The sequence below is a fragment of the Pristiophorus japonicus genome, chromosome 1, assembly GCF_044704955.1.
Source record: "Pristiophorus japonicus isolate sPriJap1 chromosome 1, sPriJap1.hap1, whole genome shotgun sequence".
Classification (NCBI taxonomy): Eukaryota; Metazoa; Chordata; class Chondrichthyes; family Pristiophoridae; genus Pristiophorus; species Pristiophorus japonicus.
In genome coordinates this window covers 170,097,618-170,122,325 of record NC_091977.1, presented here as the reverse complement: position 1 = coordinate 170,122,325, position 24,708 = coordinate 170,097,618, and the positions used below count along the sequence as shown (strand labels likewise).

General features: G+C 46.1%; 1 protein-coding gene across 5 annotated transcripts in view; it reads right to left on the bottom strand.

The window, feature by feature from the left end:
* Positions 1-24,708, bottom strand: part of mctp1a (multiple C2 domains, transmembrane 1a) — a 979,537-nt gene that overhangs the window by 351,369 nt on the left and 603,460 nt on the right. For all 5 annotated transcript variants that reach the window (XM_070884895.1, XM_070884861.1, XM_070884869.1 and 2 more), the window contains 3 exons: positions 3,033-3,135; positions 2,612-2,713; positions 2,301-2,375 (listed from right to left, as the gene is read on the bottom strand). In XM_070884895.1, coding sequence (XP_070740996.1) covers positions 2,301-2,375; positions 2,612-2,713; positions 3,033-3,135 — 280 coding nt within the window. The remainder of the gene's footprint in view (positions 1-2,300; positions 2,376-2,611; positions 2,714-3,032; positions 3,136-24,708) is intronic.

The window sequence follows — 24,708 nt, the reverse complement described above, 5'->3', positions numbered from 1 at the left end:
CGGATCCCCCATTGGAGGCAGAATTGCGCGCGTATATTATTTTGGTTTGATCCTTCCCCGCCATGAAAGTCTGAGCCATCAACGCCGCCGCTTCCAAGGTCAAGTCCTTGGTCTCGATGAACTTTTGGAAAATCCCCGCATGACCGATGCCCTCAATAAAGAAATCCCTTAACATCTCCCCCCTGCAGGCATCTGTGAACTTACAGAGGCTGGCCAACCGCCAGAGGTCCGCAACGAAGTCTGGTATGCTCTGTCCTTCACGATGTCAGTGGCTATAGAATCTGTGTTGGGCCATGTGTATGCTGCTCGCTGGTTTGAGGTGCTCACCGATTAGTTTGCTGAGCTCTTCAAAGGTTTTGTCTGTCGGCTTTTCGGGTGCTAGTAGAGCGCATAAGTCCTAGGTCCGCAGCTGGTCAGCAGATGGGCTCTTCGCTTGTCGGCCGCTGCATCTCCCAGCCATTCTTTCATGACAAAGCTTTGCTGGAGCCTCTCAATGAAATCGTCCCAGTCCTCACCAACACAGTACCGTTCCTCTGTGCTACCGGTGGCCATTCTCGTGGGTCGTTGATTCCCGTTTCTCGTCGCCAATGTAAAGTCCTTACTCAATGACACAAAACCCACGTGGGGCACATTCTATGGACAAGGTCACCCTATGACCTCAACCTTTATTCACAGGACCAAGAAGTGATGACCCTGCGTGGGACCTCCCTTTATATACCTGGATGACCAGGTAAGGAGTGTCTCCCACAAGTTCACCCCCTGTGATCAAGGTGTGCATTGCTTAAGTATATGCAGTATTGCAGTGGTGTTACATAGAGGTTACATACATGACAGGTGGGGTGTTGCATTTTATCAAGGAGGCTTTGAGGGTGTCCTTGAAACGTTTCCTCTGCCCACCTGGGGCTCGCTTGCCGTGTAGGAGTTCCGAGTCGAGCGCTTGCTTTGCGAGTCTTGTGTCAGGCATGCAAACAATGTGGCCTGCCCAACGGAGCTGGTCGAGTGTGGTCAGTGCTTCGATGCTGAGGATGTTGGCCTGATCGAGGATGCTAACGTTGGTGCGTCTGTCCTCCCAGGGGATTTGCAGGATCTTGCGGAGACATCGTTGGTGGTATTTCTTCAGTGATTTGAGGTGTCTACTGTATATGGTCCACGTCTCTGAGCCATACAAGAGGACGGCTATCACTACAGCCCACCAACCCAATGGCTATCGGAGGTCTGCCCAATTCAATTTTTGACCTGGCTTTGAGATGGACAGCCAGCCTTCTCACCTAAAACTGATGGGAGGCATATTTCAATATTTATATTAGGGTCCTACACCGGTTAGAGGACCTCAATGCAATTTTCGGGTACCAATGGATGGAACGTACACTGCACACGCTCTCTCCTCCTCTCCTCCCCACTCCCCACCTCTAGAGGGACTGGACAGAGAGTGAATTAACCTGCAATCTTTAAAGGGACCATTGCAGGCCATTCTGAAAATGGGGCAAAAATCTATGTACCACAGATGTTTGTGCGTCCAAGAGATGCATGAATGCGGTTAATCGCTCAGTGGGCTTTCCATTTGGGCTTTTCTTTTGCCCCCCACCATTTTAAGGTTTAATTTCTTGCTCGATTACATAGAGGAGCTGTAGGATTTCCCATCTCTCTCCCTCCCCAATTAGCAATCTGCCCCTCAGCACTTGCAGCAAAATTAAATGAAAATGATTTGGGCCTCTTGCCAGTGGGCAGGTGGTGCAATCACTCTGGCCACTGTCTGTCTGATGTGCACTATGTTTGAAAATCAGGCCCATATAGCTCAGAGTTCTCTCTCCTGAGGCAACCTAACAATGGAAGGACAAAATCTATAATTATACTTTTAGGTTTTTCACACACTTTAAATGGGCTTGGCATGAAAAGTTCACCAATATAATGACTGGAAATTTCAACTGCCTGCCACCACACCAGACTGAAACCCATGTAATAGCACTGTTATACATTTCTTTTACCTCTGAATAATGCCCAAGCTAGATAGTTGAAAATTTCATCTGGTATATTAATAGAATTGTGCTAAATAGTACAAATATTGATGTCAAATCTTTAATTAAAGACATTTAATGGTGCATGTGTTTGTATTAATTTATTTAAATGAATGCGTATAAGCCCAGTGACAAATCGTTATACAATCCATTGTACCTCTCCACTGATCAGGTAATACTGACATGAAAGGTAAAGGCAGACAGGAATACTTCAATTTTCAGATTGGATCATTGATACTGTTTTTAATACTTGTCTTGAAAGATTATTGTGGCAAAAAAATGTACCTCTTTTGAGATTTTCTGTTCCTCTTCAATGTATTTCTGTTCTTTGGGAGTAATTGTTCTGATGCTTGCCTTTATCTGCACAGTATCACACACACAAAAAATGTTTCTTCTCAGTGTAAAATATTTCCCATGCAATCTCATGACTGTGATAATAATTGCTCAACATTTACACCGGCACGCTATAGAAAAAAAGGCTGAGGAAAATAACATGTTTTATGTAACATAAAAACTCTCGTACAGAATTACCAAAGAGATTTATTTGACTAAAAAGAACTTCTTACGCAATATGAAAAGGCAAAATTAAGACTTACAACATTAAAAATCACATCCATTTCAAGATAGATGACCCCCTTTGTTGCCCCTGTCAGATTTTTGTTTTTCAAGACGTAGGCTTTCTCGTCACCATTTTGAATCTGTGGGAAAAGGACATGACAGCCGTCTGTCTCTCAGTCTCTGCTGAATACACTCCCCTAGCGACCTTTGACCCCCAGCTGCTGAAACTGACAGAGAACCCAAAACAACTGTGGCAACTCTGACAAGTACCTGTTCATTACCAGCACCAAGTCTGTCAAAAAAAAAATTAACTATCGTGGGATTCAATATGGCTGTAGATTGGGCATGCTAGAATTTTAGTGTTATTACTACAAACCTTGCTTGAGAAATGACAGACATATAGCCTGGAATTCTATTAAGCAAGAAAAACAAACGACGTGTCATCCAGATAAAACTTACACTTAGCAAAGGTATGGCAACTTTGCCCAGGAAATCAGCTCTCCGATCCCGGTCTTCATCATAAACTGATACTTCCAAAATGGAATGGATGTCCTTAATGTTGCTAAATAGGAGGTAGAGGAAGGGAAACAAATAGAGAAGAACAAATATATAAATAATGAGCAATAAATCTGGAACTTCATAAAAAATTGTATAAACAGACAGAAAAGGAGTAAAGAACAACAAATTAAAAGGCTACCGCTTACTTAGAAAATTTAAAGAAAGGAACTAATGAGATATATAAGAAAGCTCAAATATATAATTAAGTATTGGTAATGGGGAAAAAACTACAAAAGAGTTAAGTAAAATTTATCTATGTTGCAACTAAGAGAAGCGATACAACTTGCATTTGTATAATGCCTTTAATGTGGAAATATCCCAAGGTGCTGAGGGCGGTGGGCAGGGAGAACAGATAAAAGGAATAAAGGAACAAACGAAAAGCCATCGTATGATAGTTAAGAGAGGTGACAGAAAACATGTATCGAAACGATGGGTTTTTGCAGAGGTTCATTGAGAAAGGGGTTTAGGTATAACATTAAAAAGTGTAGGCCCAAGGCAGTGGAGTAGACTGCCATCAATGGTGGGGCCAGGGAGGGGGTTGCACATAATACCAGACTGGGAGTGCTGCAAGGCAGGAGTAGCTTCCAGAGGAAAGGTGGGGCAAGGCATTAGCGGGGTTTGAAGACAAGGTCAAAGATTTTAAAATCAACATATTGGGGACAGGGAATCAATGTATGTCAGTGAGGATGGGCATGAACAGGAATTAGTATGGAACAGGATACAGGTAGCTGAAGTTGGAATTTATGGTGAGTTGAGGATTAATGACCAGCAAGCAGATCATTGGAGAAATTGAGTCTCCAGGTGACAAAAGCATGGATAAGGATTTTGGTGGCAGTGGGGATGAGGCAGAGGCAGGCAATGTTGTAGAGGTGAATGTGGTCTTTGTAGTGTGTGTAGGCACCTTTAGTAATGACTCCATGAGGCAGGGTATGATACTTAAACTGTGTAGACCTGTAGTCTTTTATTTGCAATTCCTGAGTGCTGACAACAAGCTGTGAGTTCCTTTTTATACTGGGTTACCTGCAGTGTGCAGGTAACCCTTAGGTCTCCAGCAACAGCACCCTCTGGTGTACAGATAAGGTGTGTACAGTGTAAGGGTACATTCAGTGTTGCATAACGGTGTTTCAGACATCACACAGTAAACAGGCATGCATACACAACAACACTTCCCTCCTAAGCATTTTTCATATCCTTATTGTCATGACCAGGGGAGGTGATCAGTGGTGGGCTATGGGGGGTTGTGGTGAGGGTTGTGTGGTTGCCAGGTGTGACCCCTGTGCTTGAAGCTGGCCTCGTACGTTTTCCCTCCCTCACACACAAACCAAGTGGGTGTCACTGTTGTGGGATCCCACGGGGAGGTAGCCACGGCAGCAGTGGGTGGTGTGTATACACTGTGATGTGGGTAGTTGTGGGGTGGTGGGCAGGGCCACAAGACTGGGTGGGCTCCTTGTCCACCAATTGGGATGAGGGTCAGGTCATCCCAGGGTTTGCCAAGGAAGCTGGAGGGTATTGGCCTCATGCTTCTGGTGTTGGCCCAAGTGGCCAGGGGCTGTAGGGCAGGTCTGGTGCAGGTTGCCATTGGTGGTGGCTGGGCTGCCCATTGACAATTGTCCCTGTAGTGGGTCTGCTCCCACTGCCTGTGTGTGTGTCCTGCAAGGGGCATCACATTTGTTCCAAAGGTCCAGGCTACATGGTCAGGTAGCCTGCTGGACCTGGGGGTCTCCTACAGGGGGATTCCATTGGCATCAGCATAGTCCCTGTAGGACCCAATGTCCTTTGGCAGTGTCCTACCGGTACACATGACACCTTGGCTCTGATCACACATAGTCGAGCCTGCATTACACATTCTAGCATTTGCATCACTGTAGGGTGTCCTGGTTTCAACAGACATGTTACATTAGGCATTTCACAATCTCTATCATTACTGTTAAGCATAATAAACTTGTTCTTAACCTTACTGACACCTGCATTCATATCATTAGTCACATTAGTTAAACCAGCATCACAATTCATTGTTACATTGCATACATTTTCATACTTGCACCCTTTAATCGCATCTTTAGCTTTAAAGTCTGTGTACTCAAATAGTTGAAACTTCTCCTTTAAATTTCTTTGGTTATCGGTCTCCTTTCAGGGAGCCTTCAAATCCAATTGGCCACTCGGTGTCATGTGATGCTCCTCCATGCTCACTGGTGGCATGGCGGCGGTCATTTTGATTACAAGTGTTTCTCCTTGTGCTGCTGGTGCTGCAGCCATTTCCTGGCTTTCCTGCAGGTGGGCTGTGGTGGTCTTTACTTCCACAGGGCCACTTCGCCTGATGTGGACCCGGTTCATCCAATTCCTGCCCAGCAACGTGGGACCGTCGCCTGCTACAATCCACAGGGGGAGATTGTTCAACATCTACACTGCCAACAATTTGGATTTTACCTTTGGTGTAGGTGAGCAGCTTTGCCTGGACAGGAGACAGTTTTGGTCGAGTGGCAGGATTCATCCAAATTTTTTCAAAGATCATTTGGCTCATCACAGACTGGCTCACCCCTGTGTCAATCTCCATGGAGACTGGGACCCCATCGATGTCCACTTCCATCATCCACGGGGAACTTCCAGTGGAGCAGGTAAAGGTTCCATACTCTTCTTCCAGGGTTTGGGCAGCTTCATCTTCATCTGTGTCGGAGCCCCGGTGATCAGCCAACTGATCACAGACGTGGTGAGTACAGCCTTTTCTGCACATTCTCTGAAGGTGCCCTTTCTCTTTGCAGCCTTTGCATGTATAGTCTTTATAGTGGCACTGGTGGGCCCTGTGGTTTCCTCCACAGCACCAGTACGGGGCTATCCGCTTTGCCCCATGTGGCGGACTTAGGGTTGCGGGACTCGGGGCAGCATTTCTGCCTTTAGAAGTATCCATGCGGTGCACTGCGCTCACCGATTTAGAGTCCTGGGTCAGTATTCGTCTGGAGTTGCTGGCCGAAACCATGTAGGCCTGGCTCACTTGAATCGCTTTCTGCAGGGTGACCGTGATGTCAGCTGAGAGCAATTTGTGTAGGGGGCCTTAATGACCGATTCCGATGACAAATATGTCCCTTCGTGCTTCATTAAGGTGGTCACACGATGCAGCTAGTCTTCTTAAGTGTGCAGCATACTTGGCAATTTCTTGGCCCTCAGGTCGCTGGTAAGTGTAGAACCGGTACCTGGCTGTGAGGATGCTTTCTTTTGGTTTTAGTTGTTCCTGTATGATTGTTACAAGTTGATCTTAGCTCTTGGTGGTTGTCTTTTCCGGGGCTAGTAAGTCCCTGACGAGACCGTAGATGGTGGGCTCACAACTGCTAAGCAGGATGGCCCTGCGTTTGTTCGGTAGTGTGGCCGGTGTGTCCCCGTCCAGGTCGTTGGCTATAAAGAAGTGTTCCAATCTTTCCACAAAAACGTCCCAATCTTCCCCCTCTGTAAATTGCTGAAAGTTGCTAAGGTTAGACATGTTGAGCGTGTGGTTCGTGACCTCGTATTCCCATCGCCAGTTGTAGTGTATGTAGGCACCTTTAGTAATGACTCCACAAGGCAGGATATGATATTTAAACTGTGTAGACCTATAGTCCTTTATTTGCAACTCCTGAGTGCTGACAACAAGCTGTGAGTTCCTTTTTATATTGGGTTACCTGCCGTGTGCAGGTAACCCTTAGGTCTCCAGCAGCAGCACCCTCTGGTGTACAAATAAGGTGTGTACAGTGTAAGGTACATTCGGTGTTGCATAACGGTGTTTCAGACATCACACAGTAAACAGGCATGCATACAAAACATGGATGCCTGGATTAGATGTAGGATTTGAAGCTGTGCTTTGAATCAAAAAGGATCCCAAGACTTAGCACAGTCTCATTCAGCTTAAGCAAGTGACTAAGTGAGTGGGCAAAAATTTGGCAGATGGAGTAAAATGTGGGAAAGTTTGAAGTTATCCACTTTGGCATAAAACATAGAAAAGCTAATTATTATTTAAATGGAGTAACATTACAAAATGCTGCAGTACAGAGGGATCTGGGAATCCTTGTGCATGAAAAAGTTAGTATCCATGTACAGCAAGTAATCAGAAAGGCAAATGGAATGTTGGCCTTTATTGCAAAGAGGATAGAGTATAACAGCAGAGAAGTCCTGCTACAACTGTACAAGGTATTGGTGAAGCCACACCTGGAGTACTGCATATAGTTTTGGTCTCCTTATTTAAGGAGGGATATACTTGCATTGGAGGCTGTTTAGAGAAGGTTCACTCGGTTGATTCCTAAGATGAAAGGGTTGACTTATGAAGAAAGGTTGAGCAGGTTGGGCCTGTACTCACTAGAGTTCAGAAGAATGAGAAGTGATCTTATTAAGACATATAAGGTAATGAGGGGGCACGACAAGGTAGATACAGAGAGGATGTTTCCATTCATGGGGGAATCTAGAACTAGGGGTGATAGTCTCAGAATAAGAGGTCGCCCATTTAAAACTGAGATGAGGAGGAGTTTCTTCTCTTAGAGGGTTGTAAATCTGTGGAATTCTCTGCCCCGGAGAGCTGTGGAGGCTGGGTCATTGAATATATTTAAGGCAGAGATAGACAGATTTTTGAGCTATAGGGGAATAAAGGGTTATGGGGAGCGGGCAGGGAAGTGAAGCTGAGCCCATAATCAGATCAGCCTTATTGAATGGCGGAGCAGACTCGAGGGGTCAAATACCCTACTCCTGTTCCTATTTCTTATATTCTTATGAGGAAAGGGTTGGAGTCGGTGGCAATGGAGCAGAATTTATGATGGTAGCTGAAACAATTGGAGCAAAATTAGATTCATCCATGACAATGTCAGGCAGGCAGTCTGACAGCACACAGGTTGAGGCTAGTGGCAGAGATGAAGAATTTGGATTCAGCATATGGAAGCTGACCCATGCCCATGAACAACATCACCATTGGGTCAGTTCAGATAAGAAAGAGGAAGAGGCCAAGGATAAATCCTTGGGGGAACTCCGGATGTGACAGTGCAGGGCCGAGTGGAAAGAAAAGCTGGAGATGTGCTGCCTGCAATCGGACAGGCCGTAGTGAATTATGGATAGGCATTCCACAGACCTGGATAAAAGGGAAAGGTGATGGAAGAGAATGGAGTGGTTGGCCATATTGAACACTGCAGACAATATAGTCGATCACAAAACAACACAAGAAAAAGAGAGTCAATTGCATTGAAAGCAAAGAAAATGAGAGGTGGAAATGGAAAAATGTAGGTGCTAATATATAGACGCTGAATTTCTACTGTGTTTTCCTGATCAGCTGCTGTAACTTTGCCCAAAACCCAGGAAAACAATTTAAACAGACTTTTCTAGCAATTTATGCCATTTCACTGGGGATTCTGCTGATCTATTTCTCGAAAAACTCTGCAGAAATTCCAGGTGATAAAGTACATTATTGTTAAATTGCTTTAAAATAATAATACTGTAAACATACTTGTAGCGGACACAGTATATGTCAATGTTGTACATACATTTTCCATTGGACTCTTCCTGATTGATTGTTCAAGTGGGAATTCAGGAGATTAAGATAATGATGATTACTGCCGCACGAAGTATAAACTACAACTAGTGCTGAATCCTGGAATGATTGCAGTCCCTCTGCATGAAAATATTTGGTGAACTCATTTATTTTGCAGTGACATGTATCACAATGGAATACATCGCAGTGTCACATGTTGATGACAAAAATAACACAGGGCTCTTCTCTGTCTTCAAACAAAATCAAGTTTATTATACGATATTTCACCGGCAAGGCAGACACTGGTTTGCAGCCCTAGACCACACACTGCAACCAGAAAAAGAGGCGACAGTGCGGGTCTCTTTGCCTGATTTTTGTGAAATGGATGTAATTGTTCTCTTTGGGGCAGCCCTCTGAACCTGCCCCAACCCTGGCCTATTTCCTGGTGACAGAGTTCTACAGAAACCACACAGGTTCCAGGTGGGCTTTCCGCCACCAAGAGGGAGCCCACCAGCGTGAAGAGCAGAATATTGATGGTGTTGCTGTGAGGATGAGCCAGCAAGGGGCCTTAAAGGGGCAGAACCTCCCTGAAGTTTGGTGTGCATGTTGAGACCAGGGCCTTCAGACTGGTAAGTGCTGTGGGTCAGACTGGCGGCAGAAGACGTACTTCAGGATTGTTACTGTTGCTTCCCTACCTACATTCCCCATGGAGATCCCGGAAAACGGTGGTAACACAGCTGGATATGAGAGAAATCTGTCTGGTTCCTGGGCACCACCCTCCTGTCATCATTTACATGCACTGGACGGTGAAGGAGCAACCATGGGATGGTCCCAAAAGGGGCACTGATATTAAATACAGGTCAGCCAGTGAGGCATTTTACGTCATTCTCCACTATGATGCTGTCCAATTTTGGATAGGTTCATGGAGGACAATCACAGCCCTTATAACATACCAGTCTTACTGTTGGATGGTTGACATGTTTTTTTCTGCACAATAAAAGATGACAGACTGCAAGATTCATTAAACGTGAATTAATTTTATTCAGTAATATATATGCTCAATGTGTTTTTCCAGTGCCTTCAGTCTCTTTATATTTAGTCTTTTCGTTGTGAATTTCTGTGTGGGTCCCATGTGCCTGAAGTGATCCCCTAGCCTACCATGTAGCATTGGTGGATGGCTGCTCAGCCTACTGGCAACTTGTATGGAATGTAACAGTCCCTCTATCTATATCTGCAACTAACCCCATTGTACATGTATTAGTGCCATGAGTCTCCTTTACAGAGGTCATTGCAAGATCATTGTAGTTGGCAGCATCACTGCAGTCAATCTTGCAGGGCTACAGAACTTGCACTGACATGAATATCAACTTGATGCTCCTGTGCTTCTCCAGAAATGCTATGGCTGGAGGCCATCTCTTCATCGTTCAGTACTAAATCTTAGGCAAATTTGAATTCTCTTCATCTCTCCTTCATGGCTGTCTCTAATTGTTCTGCATGTGAGTTGAAGCTAACTGTGGTTGCATCTTGGAGTTTAGATCTCAAAGCATCCAAAGCAGCAGTTTCAGCATTCTTTGAGTTACTGCGTTTATGACCTGTGTTACTGGCACTACACCATTTGCCGTGGCGAATTGCTGTGCAAATAACCAATTGTCCAACCTGACCTGTTACTTCTCTGCGAATGGAGGCAGGTGACCAAACACAACCCTTGTGTTCTAACATTCTCTTTTAGAAAATATGCCCACTATCTAAATGTTGCAATCTACGTTAATGCAAGTGTGGGTGGTAATGATTAGTACGCTGGTAATCATTCCTTTTCTGGTCTACCTTGAACACCACTTAAGTTCTCCTTGTTCTCTGAAGAAAGTAGGTGGGAAATTATGAGCACATAAGTGCACCTTACATGCACTATTATACACTTGTACATAATCCGTGTGTATAGACACTGTTGTAACATTTTGCAAATCACAGAATATGTGATGATTTGTATGGTACATACTAGTTAGTCTGGACAATCTTCCAACCTCTTTAGGCACAATGCCTTAAAGTGTTTTCCTCTGAATAAATCAACAGTTCTCTTTTTATATTTTGTGAGCTGTTCTGGTTGACAATGTTCACTACATATTCTATTTTATGCTAATATATTAGTGCAGGTTTACATTTAAATACAAGAACAGTATGGAGTAAAATAGGTTGATTTGCGCCATTGAAATTCCTTTGCGCAGTATGTTCTCTTTGCCATCATGGCATGTGTAACTTCTCCATTTTGGTCATCATGTCAGCAACTATAACTTTTCTTCATATATATGCTTAGCTACTACTTCACAGTAATATCTTAGCTTTTTTGTGTTCTTTTTAAAGTTTTGCAATGTTTTTCCGGACCTCCAAACAGAACCTTGGAGTGGTGGTTAGCAAATTCAGCTGCTTTGTTATGCATCCCAACACATCTTGCCTCTATTCTTGTTGGGGACACTGTTCCACCCCCACCCCTTACCAATCTTCTTCCCCTTTCTTCCAGTAAGGCCCATCATTTCTTAATTACATAGGGCCAGATATTGGTGGCCTTACTGCCCACTGCTACCTGTTGCCGCTGACTGCCGCCGAGTCTTGCCTCCGGTTTCTCTCCCTGTTTCCACTTGGGCTGGAGCGGGCAGAAAGGTAGTATCGCCGGGAACCGCCCGTGGACGTCCTCTGGCAGCCAAGTAGCGCAAGTGGCCTACCACCCACCGAGATTCCAGATTGGTGCGGGCGGGAATTGGCGGGAGTCTGCGCCAGCAGGGGGAAGGACCGCTGCGTGGAGGCTGTTCTAACCCCGACGGTAGGTCCGAAGAATGGACAAAAAAGGTTAGAGACCATAATTTAAAAACATTTTCACAGTGACTTACCTGGATGGGGTCCCCTGAAGGTGTTCCATTGTTTTTTTTTGTAATACTTTTTACTTCCAGCTCTTCCACCCTCCCTAGGCCCAACTCCATCCTCGGCAGCACTTGGGCGGCAAGAGCCTTTGCCACCAAGATTGAGAGCTCTCGCCCGCTGCCGCCCAGATTGACGGCGTAAGCCGTTATTTTGCTGCCGATCAGTACCACCACCTCTTTTAGAGGAATCATCCTGGCAATCGGCGGTACTTTGGGCGGTACTTTGGGCGGTACCTGGCCTTCATCAATTTTAGGCCCATAGTCCATTGGGGCAGTCAGGGTCCAGTCTGTGAAAAAGGGCGTTATGACCTTGTCACTCAACATTTTATAAAATTACTTTGCACTCAACAGCTGGATTCATGAATCTTCTGTTACACACCCATTAATTGACTTGTTATCTGATTGAAAAAATGTAAAGGATCATTCTTACAGATGGGTGTTGATTGTTTTTCTTTGGCTATTCTCGCTAACTAAATAATTTTGCACAAAACTGCACATTTAAAAATTGCTCTCATCCTCATTGAAAATAACGATAAAAAGAGTTAATAGTTCTTTCTTCAAACAAAGTCAAAAGTATAGCCCTAAGGATGCTTTGAAACTGAAATCATTAAGGATCCAAGTATAATGAATGAGAAAGCAAATAGGGATGCAGATGAGTGGTGTCAGTATCTGAAGCAACAGCTGTTTCAGTGCCACAGGTACTGAAAGCTGTCACAGTATACACAATTGACAGACTTAGCACAGCTGGCATGGCTGGAACAGAAAGCACATCTGTCACAAGCAGTAAATTTGACACAGAAAGCACATTTGACATGGACAAAATAGTTGGTATATCTGGAACTGTGGAGAAATATATGGGATTATTAGCAAATATAACTCCTGGCATAATTTGAAAAGCTAGCACGGGAGTTGCAGGGCAATATTCGCAGAGCCATTCTATCTGGCTAGACTGGCATAATTTGAACAGGTGACTCAGCAAGTGTATTTGTTAAAATAGGTAAATACTATCTGATCTGGCTTGGCTGGTATATTTGATCAGTTGGTACAGTAAGTACAAACACATCATGTTATCCACATAGTGACTGGCCTTATGTCAAACCAACACTTTAAGTAACTTCAAACTTTAGTTCAAAAGCAGACTGAATGCTGCTAGGAATGCCATTATCTGATTTGGCGAGTTAATGCACTGTTGTATGGACGTGTTTATTTGTAACACCTAAAGCTCTGATTGGGTCCGCTTGATCACGACCTGATTGCTGATTCGTCCCCTTTGAGGATAAGATACACCCAGCAGTTTCTCTGGAATTAGAACAGCCCTGCCTACGTAAACAGTGAATTTGCAAAGCCATTCTGACTGCTGGCTCTAGACAGAACAGAGCTCATTTAGAACAGACAGGGCACATTCTCATGGGTTAAGTCTTCTTCCACCCTCCCCAAACAAGTTCCTGCACCCATCCCCCATCACCCATGTGTCTGATCTTCCCGTCCCCCCCACCCCCGCCCAGGTTTCTGACCTCCCCCCACCAAGTTTCTGACCTACTCCCCCGCCTAAGTTTTTGACATTCTTTGCTCTCTCTCTCCCCCCCAGACTCACGTTCGCTCTGTCTGCCCCAGTCTCTCTCTCTGCCCAGTCTCTCTCCCCAGTCTCTCTCTCTCTCAACCCCAGTGACTCTCTCTCTCTCACTCTCCCCCAGTCTCTCTGTGCCCTCCTCTCTCTCTCTCTCTCTCTGTCCCAATCTCTCTCCCCTCCCCAGTCTCTCTCTCTCCCCGTCTACTGGTAGAAAACCATTAGAGTTGTTTCTCAAACGACAGCCATGAACCAGGTTCTCATTGTTAAAGCCAAGCTTGGCACAGTCAGCAGAAGAGAAACAATCAAGGCCGAAAGAGAGTCATGATAAAGGTAGAGTTAGAGAGAGAAGTGTGAAGTTGAACCAAATGGTCAGAGTAAACACCATTCAGGTCAAAGCAATCTACTTGATTGACAGCCCAGCCACCAGCTTAAACATCCACTCCCTCTACCACTGGCGTACCATGGCTGCAGTGTGTACTATCTACAAGAGGCATTGGAACTGCTATTCACGTCATCGTTTACAGCACTTCCCAAACCCATGATGTTCAACACCTAGAAGGACAAGGGCAGCAGGTGCGTGGGAACACCATCACCTCCAAGTCACACACCATCCCGACTTGGACATACACACCATACCTTCGTGGATGCTGGGTTAAAACTTGGAACTCTAACTAATAGCACTATGGGAGTACCTTCACCACGTGGATTGCAGTAGTTGAAGAAGGCTCACCAACAATGAACACACTAAGCTGTGCGGCTGCACGGTCATCTGCAAGATCACATGAGGCTGCTCACTGACTTTTACATTATAGATACTGCACATGTGCAAAAATTTGAATGGGCCATGCATTTGGGGAGGCATGCTGTGCAGGAGGCAGGACAGCTTACAGGGGACATTGCTCACCACCACCTTCTTGTGGGCAACTGGGCATGGGCGATAATGCTGGCCTTTCCAATGATGACTGTTATATATGTAAACTTGTAAATATCTTGTTTAACCACCAGAGGGTTCATCCCCTGGCGTCCCAAGGGATCCCACAATCCCTTGGGAGCATCTGTGCATAAGGAGACCTCACAGGCTGGAGAGGCACTCTGGAGACCTGAATATAGGACTACGGTCACACGTTACTTTGAGCTCACAGTATCTGGTCAGATTCTTCAAGCAAGACATAATAACTGGCGACGAGATACAGATAATGAACCCCACCGCAACAATGCAGAGAACTGTGGGCATCCTGGAGAAATTTTCGGAGGGAGATGATTGGGAAACCTTTGTGGAGTGACTCGACCAATACTTCGTGGTCAAGGAGTTGGAAGGAGAAGCGAACGCTGCCAAACGAAGGGCGATCCTCCTCACCGTTTGCGGATCACCAACGTATGGCCTCATGAAAAATCTGCTTGCTCTAGCGAAACCCAGAGAGAAGTCGCACGATGATTTGTGTACACTGGTCCGGGAGCATCTAAACCCGAAGGAAAGCGTTCTGATGGCGAGGTATCAGTTCTACACGAACAAAAGGTCTGAAGGCCAGGAAGTAGCGAGCTACGTCGCCGAGCTAAGGCGACTTGCAGGACATTGCGAATTTGAAGGATACTTGGAGCACATGCTCAGGGACTTCTTTTACTTGGCATTGGCCATGAAGTAATACTTCGCAAACTTTTGACTGTAGAGACCCCAACCTTGAGTAAAGCCATAGATAGCCTAGGCATTCATCACCACCAGTGACAATACCAAACAAATCTCTCAGCACACGAGTGCTGTTACAAGTACTGTGAACAAAGTAAGTTTGTTTTCGAATCGTAACGAACAGGGCAGGACTCACATGCCTGCAGCTGCACGTCCACAGATGTCTCAGAGTCCACCATCAAGGGTGATGAATGGAAGGCCATTAACACCTTGTTGGCGATGCGGAGGTGATCATCGTTTCCATTCATGCCGCTTCAAAGGATACGTTTGCAAGGGCTGTGGAACAATGGGACACCTCCAATGTATGTGCAGGCAAGCTGCAAACCCTGCTAATCCTGCAAACCACCATGTTGCAGAGGAGGACAGATCCACAAGGGATCACGACGAACCAGAGCCTCAGACTGAGGTACATGGGGTGCAGACATTTACCACAAAGTGTCCCCCGATAATGCTGAAGGTTGAATTAAATGGACTCCCGGTGTCAATGGAGTTGGACAGGGGCGCGAGAGCCAGTCCATAATGAGCAAGATTTTCAATAAATTGTGGTGCAGCAAGGTCTCAAGGCCAGTCTTGACTCCCATCCGTACTAAACTGAGAACATACACAAAGGAACTGAACCCCGTAATCGGCAGTGCTACCATAAAGGTCTCCTACGATGGAGCAGTGCACAAATTACCACTCTGGGTGGTGCCGGGCGATAGCCCTACACCGTTCGGCAGGAGCTGGCTGGGAAATATATGCTGGAACTGGGACGATGTCCGAGCGCTCTCGTCCGTCGATGACATTTCATGTGCCCAGGTCTTAAACAAGTTCCCCTCGCTGTTCGAACCGGGTATTGGGAAGTTCCAAGGAGCAAAAGTGCAGATCCATTTGATTCCGGGGGCGCAACCCATCCATCACAAGGTGAGAGCAGTACCGTACATAATGAGAAAGAGGGTGGAGATCGAGCTGGACTGGCTGCAACGAGAGGGCATCATTTCGCTGATCGAATTCAATGAATGGGCCAGTCTTAAGTATGAGCCTTAAGTAACACCCAACTCGGGAGCAGCAAAGCAGCATTACAGGCGGCTCAAGGCTGAAGTCCAACAAAAATCCCGGGATCTAAAGAACAGGTGGCGGATGGAGAAAGCACAGGAGATACAACAACTGGCCGACTGCCATGATGTGCGAGGATTCTTCACTGCAGTCAAGGCCACCCATGGTCCAAACTCCCAAGGCCCCACCCCACTGCTGGCCAAGAACGGGGAAACACTCATCGAGGACATCGAGGCAGTCAGGGCCCGCTGGAAGGAGCACTTCGAAAATCTCCTCAATCGAGACTCTGCCTTTGACTCGAATGTTCTCAACTCTATTCCGCAGCATGCAAGCCGCCACCACCTCAGTGAAACCCCAACGTTGCACAAGTTAGGAAAAGCCATAAGCCAGCTCAAGAACAACAAGGCTACGGGAGCGGATAGAATCCCTGCTGAGGCGCTAAAGCATGGCCGAGAGGTGCTGTTGGCACAGATACATGACCTCATCTCTCTCATCTGGAGGGAGGAGAGCATGCTGGGAGATCTCAGAGATGCAGTGATCGTGACCATCTTTAAAAAAGGGGACAAGTCCGACTGCGGCAATTACAGGGAATCTCCCTGCTAGCAACCACTGGGAAAGCTGTTGCTAGAGTCCTCCTCAACCGTCTTCTCCCTGTGGCCGAGGAGCTCCTCCCGGTGTCACAGTGCGCATTTTGTTCCCTACGGGGCACAACGGACATGATCTTTGCAGCGTGACAGCTGCAGGAAAAATGCAGGGAGCAGTGCCAACCCTTATACATGGCCTTTTTCGACCTTACAAAGGCCTTTGACACTGTCAACCGTGAGGGTCTATGGAGCGTCCTCCTCTGTTTCGGATGCCCCCAAAAGTTTTATCAACATCCTTCGCCTGTTCCACGATGACATGCAGGCCATGATCCCTACCAATGGATCCATTATAGACCCAATCCACATCCGGATTGGGGTCAAACAGGCTGCGTCATCGCTCCAATCCTCTTCTCAATCTTCCTTGCTACCATGCTCCACCTCACAATCAACAAGCTCCCTGTTTGAATGGAACTAAACTACATAACCAGTGGGAAGCTGTTTAACCTTCGCCGCCCTAGGCCAGGTCCAAGATCACCCCAACCTCTGTCGTTGAGCTACAGTACGCGGACAAGGCCTGCGTCTGCGCACATTCTGAGGCTGAACTCCAGAATAAAGTCGACCTATTTACTGAGGCATACGAAAGTATGGGCCTTACGCTAAACATCCGTAAGACAAAAGTCCTGCACCAGCCTGTCCTCACCACACAGCACTGCCCCCCAGTCATCAAGATCCACAGTGCAGCCCGCGACAACATGGATCATTTCCCATACCTCGGGAGCCTCTTATCAACAAGAGCAGACATTGATGAGGAGATTCAACACCAACTCCAGTGCGCCAGTGCAGCCTTCGGCCGCCTGAGGAAAAGAGTGTTCGAAGACCAGGCCCTCAAATCTATTACCAAGCTCATGGTCTACAGGGCTGTAGTAATACCTGCCCTCCTGTATGGCTCAGAGGCATGGACCATGTACAGTAGACAGCTCAAGTTGCTGGAGATATATCACCAACGATGTCTCCGCAAGATCCTACAAATCCCCTGGGAGGACAGGCGCACCATCAGCATCCTCACTCAGGCTAACATCCCCAGCATTGAAGCACTGACCACACTTGATTAGCTCCGCTGGGCAGGCCACATAGTTCGCATGCCAGACACGAGACTCCCAACGCAAGTGCTCTACGCGGAGCTCCTTCACGGCAAACGAACAAAGGTGGACAGCGGAAACGTTGCAAGGACACCCTCAAAGTCTCCCTGATAAAGTGCTACTTCCCCACTGACACCTGGGAGTCCCTGACCAAAGACCGCCCTAAGTGGAGAAAGTGCATCCGGAAGGGCACTGAGCACTTCGAGTCTCAACACCAAGAGCGTGCAGAAATCAAGCGCAGGCAGTGGGAGGAGCTTGCGGCAAACCAGTCCCACCCACCCCTTCCCTCAACAACTATATGTCCCACCTATGACAGAGACTGTGGCTCTCGTATTGGACTGTCCAGCCACCAAAGAACTCACTTCAGGAGTGGAAGCAAATCTTCCTCAATTCCGAGGGACTGCCTATGATGATGATGATGATGATGACCTCCAGAATCGCGGGAATCGAGCTTTACCATGCCGTTGTTAAGAACGGCCACACTTTACGGCAGAAGATCAAAGAAATTTAACGCTACTGCCCGTTTGATATCGCTCACGGTAACGCCCAGTTTAAAAAATGTAAACTAGATGTTTTGAGAATGGGCGTGAAGACGCCAATCTGAAAATCCTTTTTTACCGCTCACGCTGGAAATAACGCCCATTTTTGGGCGATTAGCACAAAAGTGGACATTCTAGCCCCAAGTTGGGTGATTCGGGTGGAGGGAAGGTCCAAGGTCAAACCTTCACCTCCACCCCGACCATTGCCCTTTGCAATTGCCCTTAACATCAGAAATTTAACCTATATTTGATGTCTTCAATAGTGACAGAAAATAGTGAGGCTTAAATATCTTTACAAATTCTACTTGTACCACCAATCATTGGTTAACAATTTGCCTACATATATTGTTTTAATCATTAATATTATGTATTATCTCACGTTTTAGTTGGAACTTTTTATTTATGTTTAATTTAATGTATTTTTTTGATGTCATGAAATGCTATTTCTGGCCACAAATAAGGATGGTCATTCATAAATGTACTTTGTTTTAGAAGTTACTTTTGAGTGCATTGTAACTTTTGTTTTGGTCAACTATGTGTTTGCCACAAGCAGAAACCGAACACCATGTTTAAGCATCTCCAAATTACTGAACAATTCATACAGATAGAGGCCCTGAAAGTTCTGACCGTCTCCCAGCATAATTCTGTGTGAAGAGATTCAGTTGTGCTGGATCTCCAAATTTCTGGGAATTTCCTCAATGCTTTGTAAGGGGTGAAACATTCATTCAACCCTACTTATGTTAATGACAACCATGGTGCTCAGCCCAGGACCATGAAGAGGTCAATAGAACATGGCTAGGATTGGGGGAAGTGTGGGCCTGGGCAGTTGTCCCCTTCCCCACAATAGCACTTTCTTTTTATTAATTCTGGGAATATGGTAGTTGTTATGTCTTGCATAAAGAATCTGACCAGATACTGTGAGCTCAAAGTATCGTGTGACCATAGTCCTTTATTCAGGTCTCCAGAGTGCCTCTCCATCCTGTGTGGCCTCCTTTTGTACAGGTGCTCCCAAGGGATTGTGGGATCTCTTGGGACGCCAGGGAATGAGCCCTCTGGTGTTTAAACAAGGTATTTACAGGTTTACATATATAACAACACTCCCCCCCCACAAAGTCAATAGTGTATCTATTTACAATGTGAGTCAATCTGGGGCCTTCCTTTCCCTGGTTGATCGTCTTGGTGCAAATGCTAGTTTTGGTGAGTCGTTTGTTGGGCCCTCGCTGGGCTGCTCCGCAGCTGGCCTTGCCGGGCTGCTGGATGTGGTTAGTCCTGCTGGGCTGTTACAGGTGATGCGTTCTGCTTCATGGTCAACCGCTGGGTCAGTTGCCACTTGTGTGTGTGTTGGAGGGTCGAAAAAGGTAGAGTCTTTTGTGGGTTGTTCTGGATAGTCCGTGAATCTGAGTTTGGTTTGGTTCAAGTGTTTCCTGCAGGTGAGTCCATTTGAAAATTTGACCTAAAACACCCTACTCCCCTCTTTGGCCACGACAGTGCTGGGAAGCCACTTGGGACCTTGTCCATAGTTTAACACAAATAATTGAGATCATTAATCTCAATTTCGCGTGACACATTTGCGCAATCATATGTATTCTGTTGAAGCCACCTGCACTCTACCTGTTCATATAGCTCAGGGTGGACTAACGAGAGCCTTGTCTTAAGTGCCTTTTTCATGAGCAGTTTAGTGGGGGGAACCCTAGTGAGCGAGTGGGGTCTTGTGCAGTAACTAAGCAGGACTCGGGATAGGCGAGTCTGCAGAGAGTCTTCAGTTACCCTCTTCAAGCTCTGCTTGATTGTTTGCACTGCTCGCTCTGCCTGACCATTGGACTCTGGTTTGAACGGGACAGAAGTGACATGTTTGATCCCATTGCGGGTCATGAACTCTTTGAACTCAGCACTGGTGAAGCACGGCCCATTGTTAGGCAAGCATGGAAAACATGGCCCGCAGGCTTTCAATGGTGGCAGCGGATTTGCTTGACGACATTATCTCACATTCAATCCATTTGGAATACGCATCTACAACCACAAGCAACATTTTTCCCAAGAATGGGCCTGCGTAGTCGACATGGACCCTGGACCACGGTTTGGAGAACCAGGACCATAAACTTAGTGGTGCCTCCCTGGGTGCATTGCTTAACTGAGAACATGTTACATTTGTGCACGCAGGACTCTTAAGTCTGCATCGATACCAGGTCACCACACGTGGGATCTGGCTATCGCTTTCATCATTACAATGCCTGGGTGGGTACTGTGGAGGTCACTAATGAAAGTGTCCCTGCCCTTTTTTGGCACCACCATCCGATTACCCCACAGGAGGCAGTCTGCCTGTATGGACATTTCATCTCTGCACCGCTGGTACGGCTTTATTTCTTCCTGCATCTCTAATGGGACACTAGATCAACTCCCGTGGAGCGCACAGTTTTTTTTACTAAGGACAGTAAGGGGTCCTGGCTCGTCCAGGTTCTAATCTGTCGGGCGGTAACAGGTGATTGCTCACTCTCGAATGCTTCCATTATCATAACTAAATCTGTGGGCTGTGCCATATCCACCCCTGTGGTGGGCAATGGCAGCCTACTGAGAACATCGGCACAGTTTTCTGTGCCTGGCTTGTGACGGATGGCGTAGTTGTATGCAGACAACGTGAGCGTCCATCTCTGGATGCGGGCCGATGCATTCGTATTTATCCCCTTACTTTCAGAAAAGAGGGATATAAGTGGTTTATGATCGGTTTCCAATTCAACTTTGAACCCAAACAGATATTGATGCATTTTCTTTACCCCATAGACACACGCTAACGCTTTTTCGATCATGCTGTAGGCCCTCGCAGCCTTAGACAGACTTTTGGATGCATAAGCAACCGGTTTCAATTTCCCAGATTCATTAGCTTATTGCAATACACATTCAACACATAATGACGATGCATCACATGCTAGTACCAAGCACTTACATGGATCATACAACACAAGCAATTTGTTTGAGTATAACAGTTTCCTAGCTTTCTCAAAAGCATTTTCTTGGCTTTTACTCCATATCCATTCATCTCCTTTACATAGTAAAGAATGCAATGGTTCTAACAATGTGCTAAGACCCGGTAAGAAGTTGCCAAAGTAGCTCAGGAGTCCTAGAAACGACCGCAGCTCCGTCACGTTCTGTGGTCTCGGTGCATCCTTGATTGCTCAGTCTTCGAATCGGTGGGCCTGATGCCGTCCGCCGTGATTCTTCTCCCCAGGAACTCCACTTCAGATACCAGGAAAATGCACTTTGAGCATTTTAACCTGAGCCCCACACAATTAAGACGACTAAGAACCTCCTCCAGGTTCTGCAGGTGCTCGACAGTGTCTCAACCTGTAACCAAGATGTTGTCCTGGAAGACCACGGTGTGCGGGACCGACTTCAGCAAGCTTTCCATGTTTCTCTGGAATATCGCCGCGGCTGATCGAATCCGAAACGGGTATCTGTTGTAAATGAAGAGACCTTTGTGCGTGTTGATGCAGGTGAGGTCCTTTGATGATTCCTCCAGCTCCTGCATCATGTAGGTCGAGGTCAAGTCCAGCTTCGTGAACGTTTTTCCTCCCACCAGCATCGCAAATAAATCGTCTGCCTTTGGTTGCGGGTATTGATTCTGCAGGGAGAATCGATTGTTAGTTACTTTGTAATCACCGCAGGTTCTGACGGTGCCATCTCCCTTGAGGACTGGAACTGTCCATATGTGAAGGCAGAGTGTTTCTTCTGCAAGAAAACTGGGCATCTTGCAAAGGTGTGCCGACTGAAGCGTAAAGCGACTTTCAATGCTAGAAGTCAAAATCACCAGACACTACATAGCATTTAAGAGAAACAACAGGATGAGAAGTTTCTGGAGATACATGTCAACAGGAGCACAAAGGTATATAACAGCGATTCGTGAAGTAGCATCATCCAAGTATACATTGCAGGAATCAGGATATGCATGGAAATTGACACTTGTACATCCATGAGCATAGGACTGGAATCGCTATATCTTGACAAGTTGCGTGATTTTCGACTGGAGAAATTAAGATAGAGCTGCTACACTACTCAGGAGAGCAAATCCCTGTTGTGGGAAGTGTCACCATGCCGGTGAAATACAAGGGTCAGTTTCAGAGTTAGCCTCTCATAGTAGTGGCAGGAGACAAGCCTGCCTTAATAGTAAGAAATTGGTTGGGATCACTGAAGCTGGATTGGAATGAAATTTTTCTTGTGGAAACAAAATTTGCATTGAAACATGACGTCATCAAGCAGTATCCGAAGGTGTTCTGCGAAACAGGCACTCCGATCCAAGATTCAAGGTGAGTGTCAGACTGCAGGAGGATGCAAGGCCAGTTTACTACAAGCCACGTTCCATACCATATGCACTCAAGGAGAAAGGTGAGCAAGAACTCAAAAGACTAGAATCTGAGAACATTGGGCTGGATTTTAGGCTTATATGTTTTTGGGGCGATACTGGCAGCGGGGCGGGAAAGTTAATGGCCGGGAATATTTTGCACTTTAGTATTTCGGTTTGGGCATCTGGGCCATGAGTCAAGGGGCGCAGTGCTAAGGGAGGCATTGTACACCTACCTTGGCGCAAGGATGGGAAACTCCTGAGCTAAAGAGCATGGCCGGGAGCGCTTCAAGAGACATCGGGGGGGGGGCTGCGGGGGGAGAGAAAAAACCTTTAAAAATTCCCAATAAAACATTCCCAAAATATTGCCCATGCCACCACAACACAAATCGCTATAAGAATTAAAAGAAAAAACAATCACACTTACTTTAGGAGTCCATTACTCACCTCTTCGCCGATGGGATTGTAGGACCTCCCTGATTTCCCAGCCAGTCATTTCGGGTGCACTTCTGGGTGCACTTCCAGGTCGGGCAGGAGCTCAAACTTGTGCCCGTTTCGCAACCAGGGGCATGGCACACTGGGCGCAGCTCTTCCAGGTGATGCTTCTCAGCGCTGCCATTAAACTGGACCAGAGGATCGCTGCGGAGTGTCGGAGGCTGACCGCCCACCCAGAAGCCCTCACCGCTGTCATTGCAGCCGCTCTGGGGTGAAACCCAGAACGCAGAAGACTGGAAAATCCAGCCCATTATCTCGAAGGTAGATCGAAGTAATTAGGTTACACCCCTTGTTGTTGTACCGATGGTAAGGTAAGGTTGTGTGATGATTATAAAGTAACCGTAAACCAGGTTCTGGAGGGTAATCTCCCCAATACATTACCAAATGTGGAAGATTTATTCACAGCGCTGACAGGTGGCCAGATCTTCTCAAAGTTAGATCTCACAAATGCCTACTTACAACTTGAGCTAGATGAGGAGTCCAAGTCATGCTTCAATATAAATACTCATCTAGGCCTATATCAGTTTAATAGGCTACCATTTGGAGTGTCTTCTGCCCCCACAATATTCCAAAAGTGATGAACCAGATTCTGCAAGACGTTGAAGGGGTAGTATGTTATTTAGATGACATACTTGTTTCAGCACCAAACAGTCAAATCCATAATAACGTGTTGAATGAAGTGCTCAAACGGCTAGAGAAGCACAAAATACGAGTGACTGCGCGCAAGTGTGAATTATTTCAAAACTCAGTGGAGTATTTAGGGCACAGAGTAGACAAAGATGGTTTACATCCAACCAAAGGAATGCTGAATGTAATCAGAAATGCACCCACTCCCAACAATGTCACTGAACTTCGATCATTTTTGGGTCTTTTGAACTATTATGGGAAGTTCCTACCAAATTTGGCTACAGTGTTACATCCACTGAATGAGCTGTTGAAAAAACAGGTCCATTGGAAGTGGTCAGAAGAATGTGTCACAGCATTCAAAGAGTGTAAAAGGCAGTTGATGTATCTAAGGAGATCAAGCTAGCATGTGACCCCTCTCTGTATGGAGTTGGGGCAGTGATCTGTCATGTACTAGATAGTGGGGAGGAGAGACCAATTGCTTTTGCTTCATGCACTCTCAGTGCCAGTGAGCGGAATTATGCGCAGATCGAAAGGGAAGCTATGGCATTGATTTTTGGGATCAAGAAGTTCCACAAATACTTGTTTGGTTGTAAGTTTACCATAATTACTGCCCATAAGCCCCTGACAGCAATCCTCCATCCAAAGTTCCCAGTTCCAACCTTAGCTGCAGCTCAAATGCAGAGATGGCCTTTGATTTTGTCAGCATTTATGTATGACTTTGAGTATAGATGATCAGCTGATCACAGTAAGGCTGATGCTATGTCCAGATTGCCATCCCCATCACAAGTTACACCCAATAGGAAAGAAATGTTCTATTTTTCAGGAATGATGAACTGTCAGTCATAGCTGAAGAGATTGGTAGAACAACCAAACGTGACTCAGTTATGTCAAAGGTGTATGATTACATAGCAAATCGATGGCCAAACCTGGTATCAGAGGAAGGTATTCAACCATACTTTGTTCGTAGAATGAATTATCAGTGGATAAAGATTGTATCATGTGGAGTGCAAGAGTAGATATCCCAAATAAGTTCAGATCCAAATTGTTATGAGGTCTTCATGACCAGCACCTGGGAATGTGCTTGTCTAAGAGTTTTGCACGCATTTACTTATGATGGCCAGGTTTAGATAAAGATATACATCGTCAGTCAGTGTACAACACATCAATTGGTGATCAAGAGACC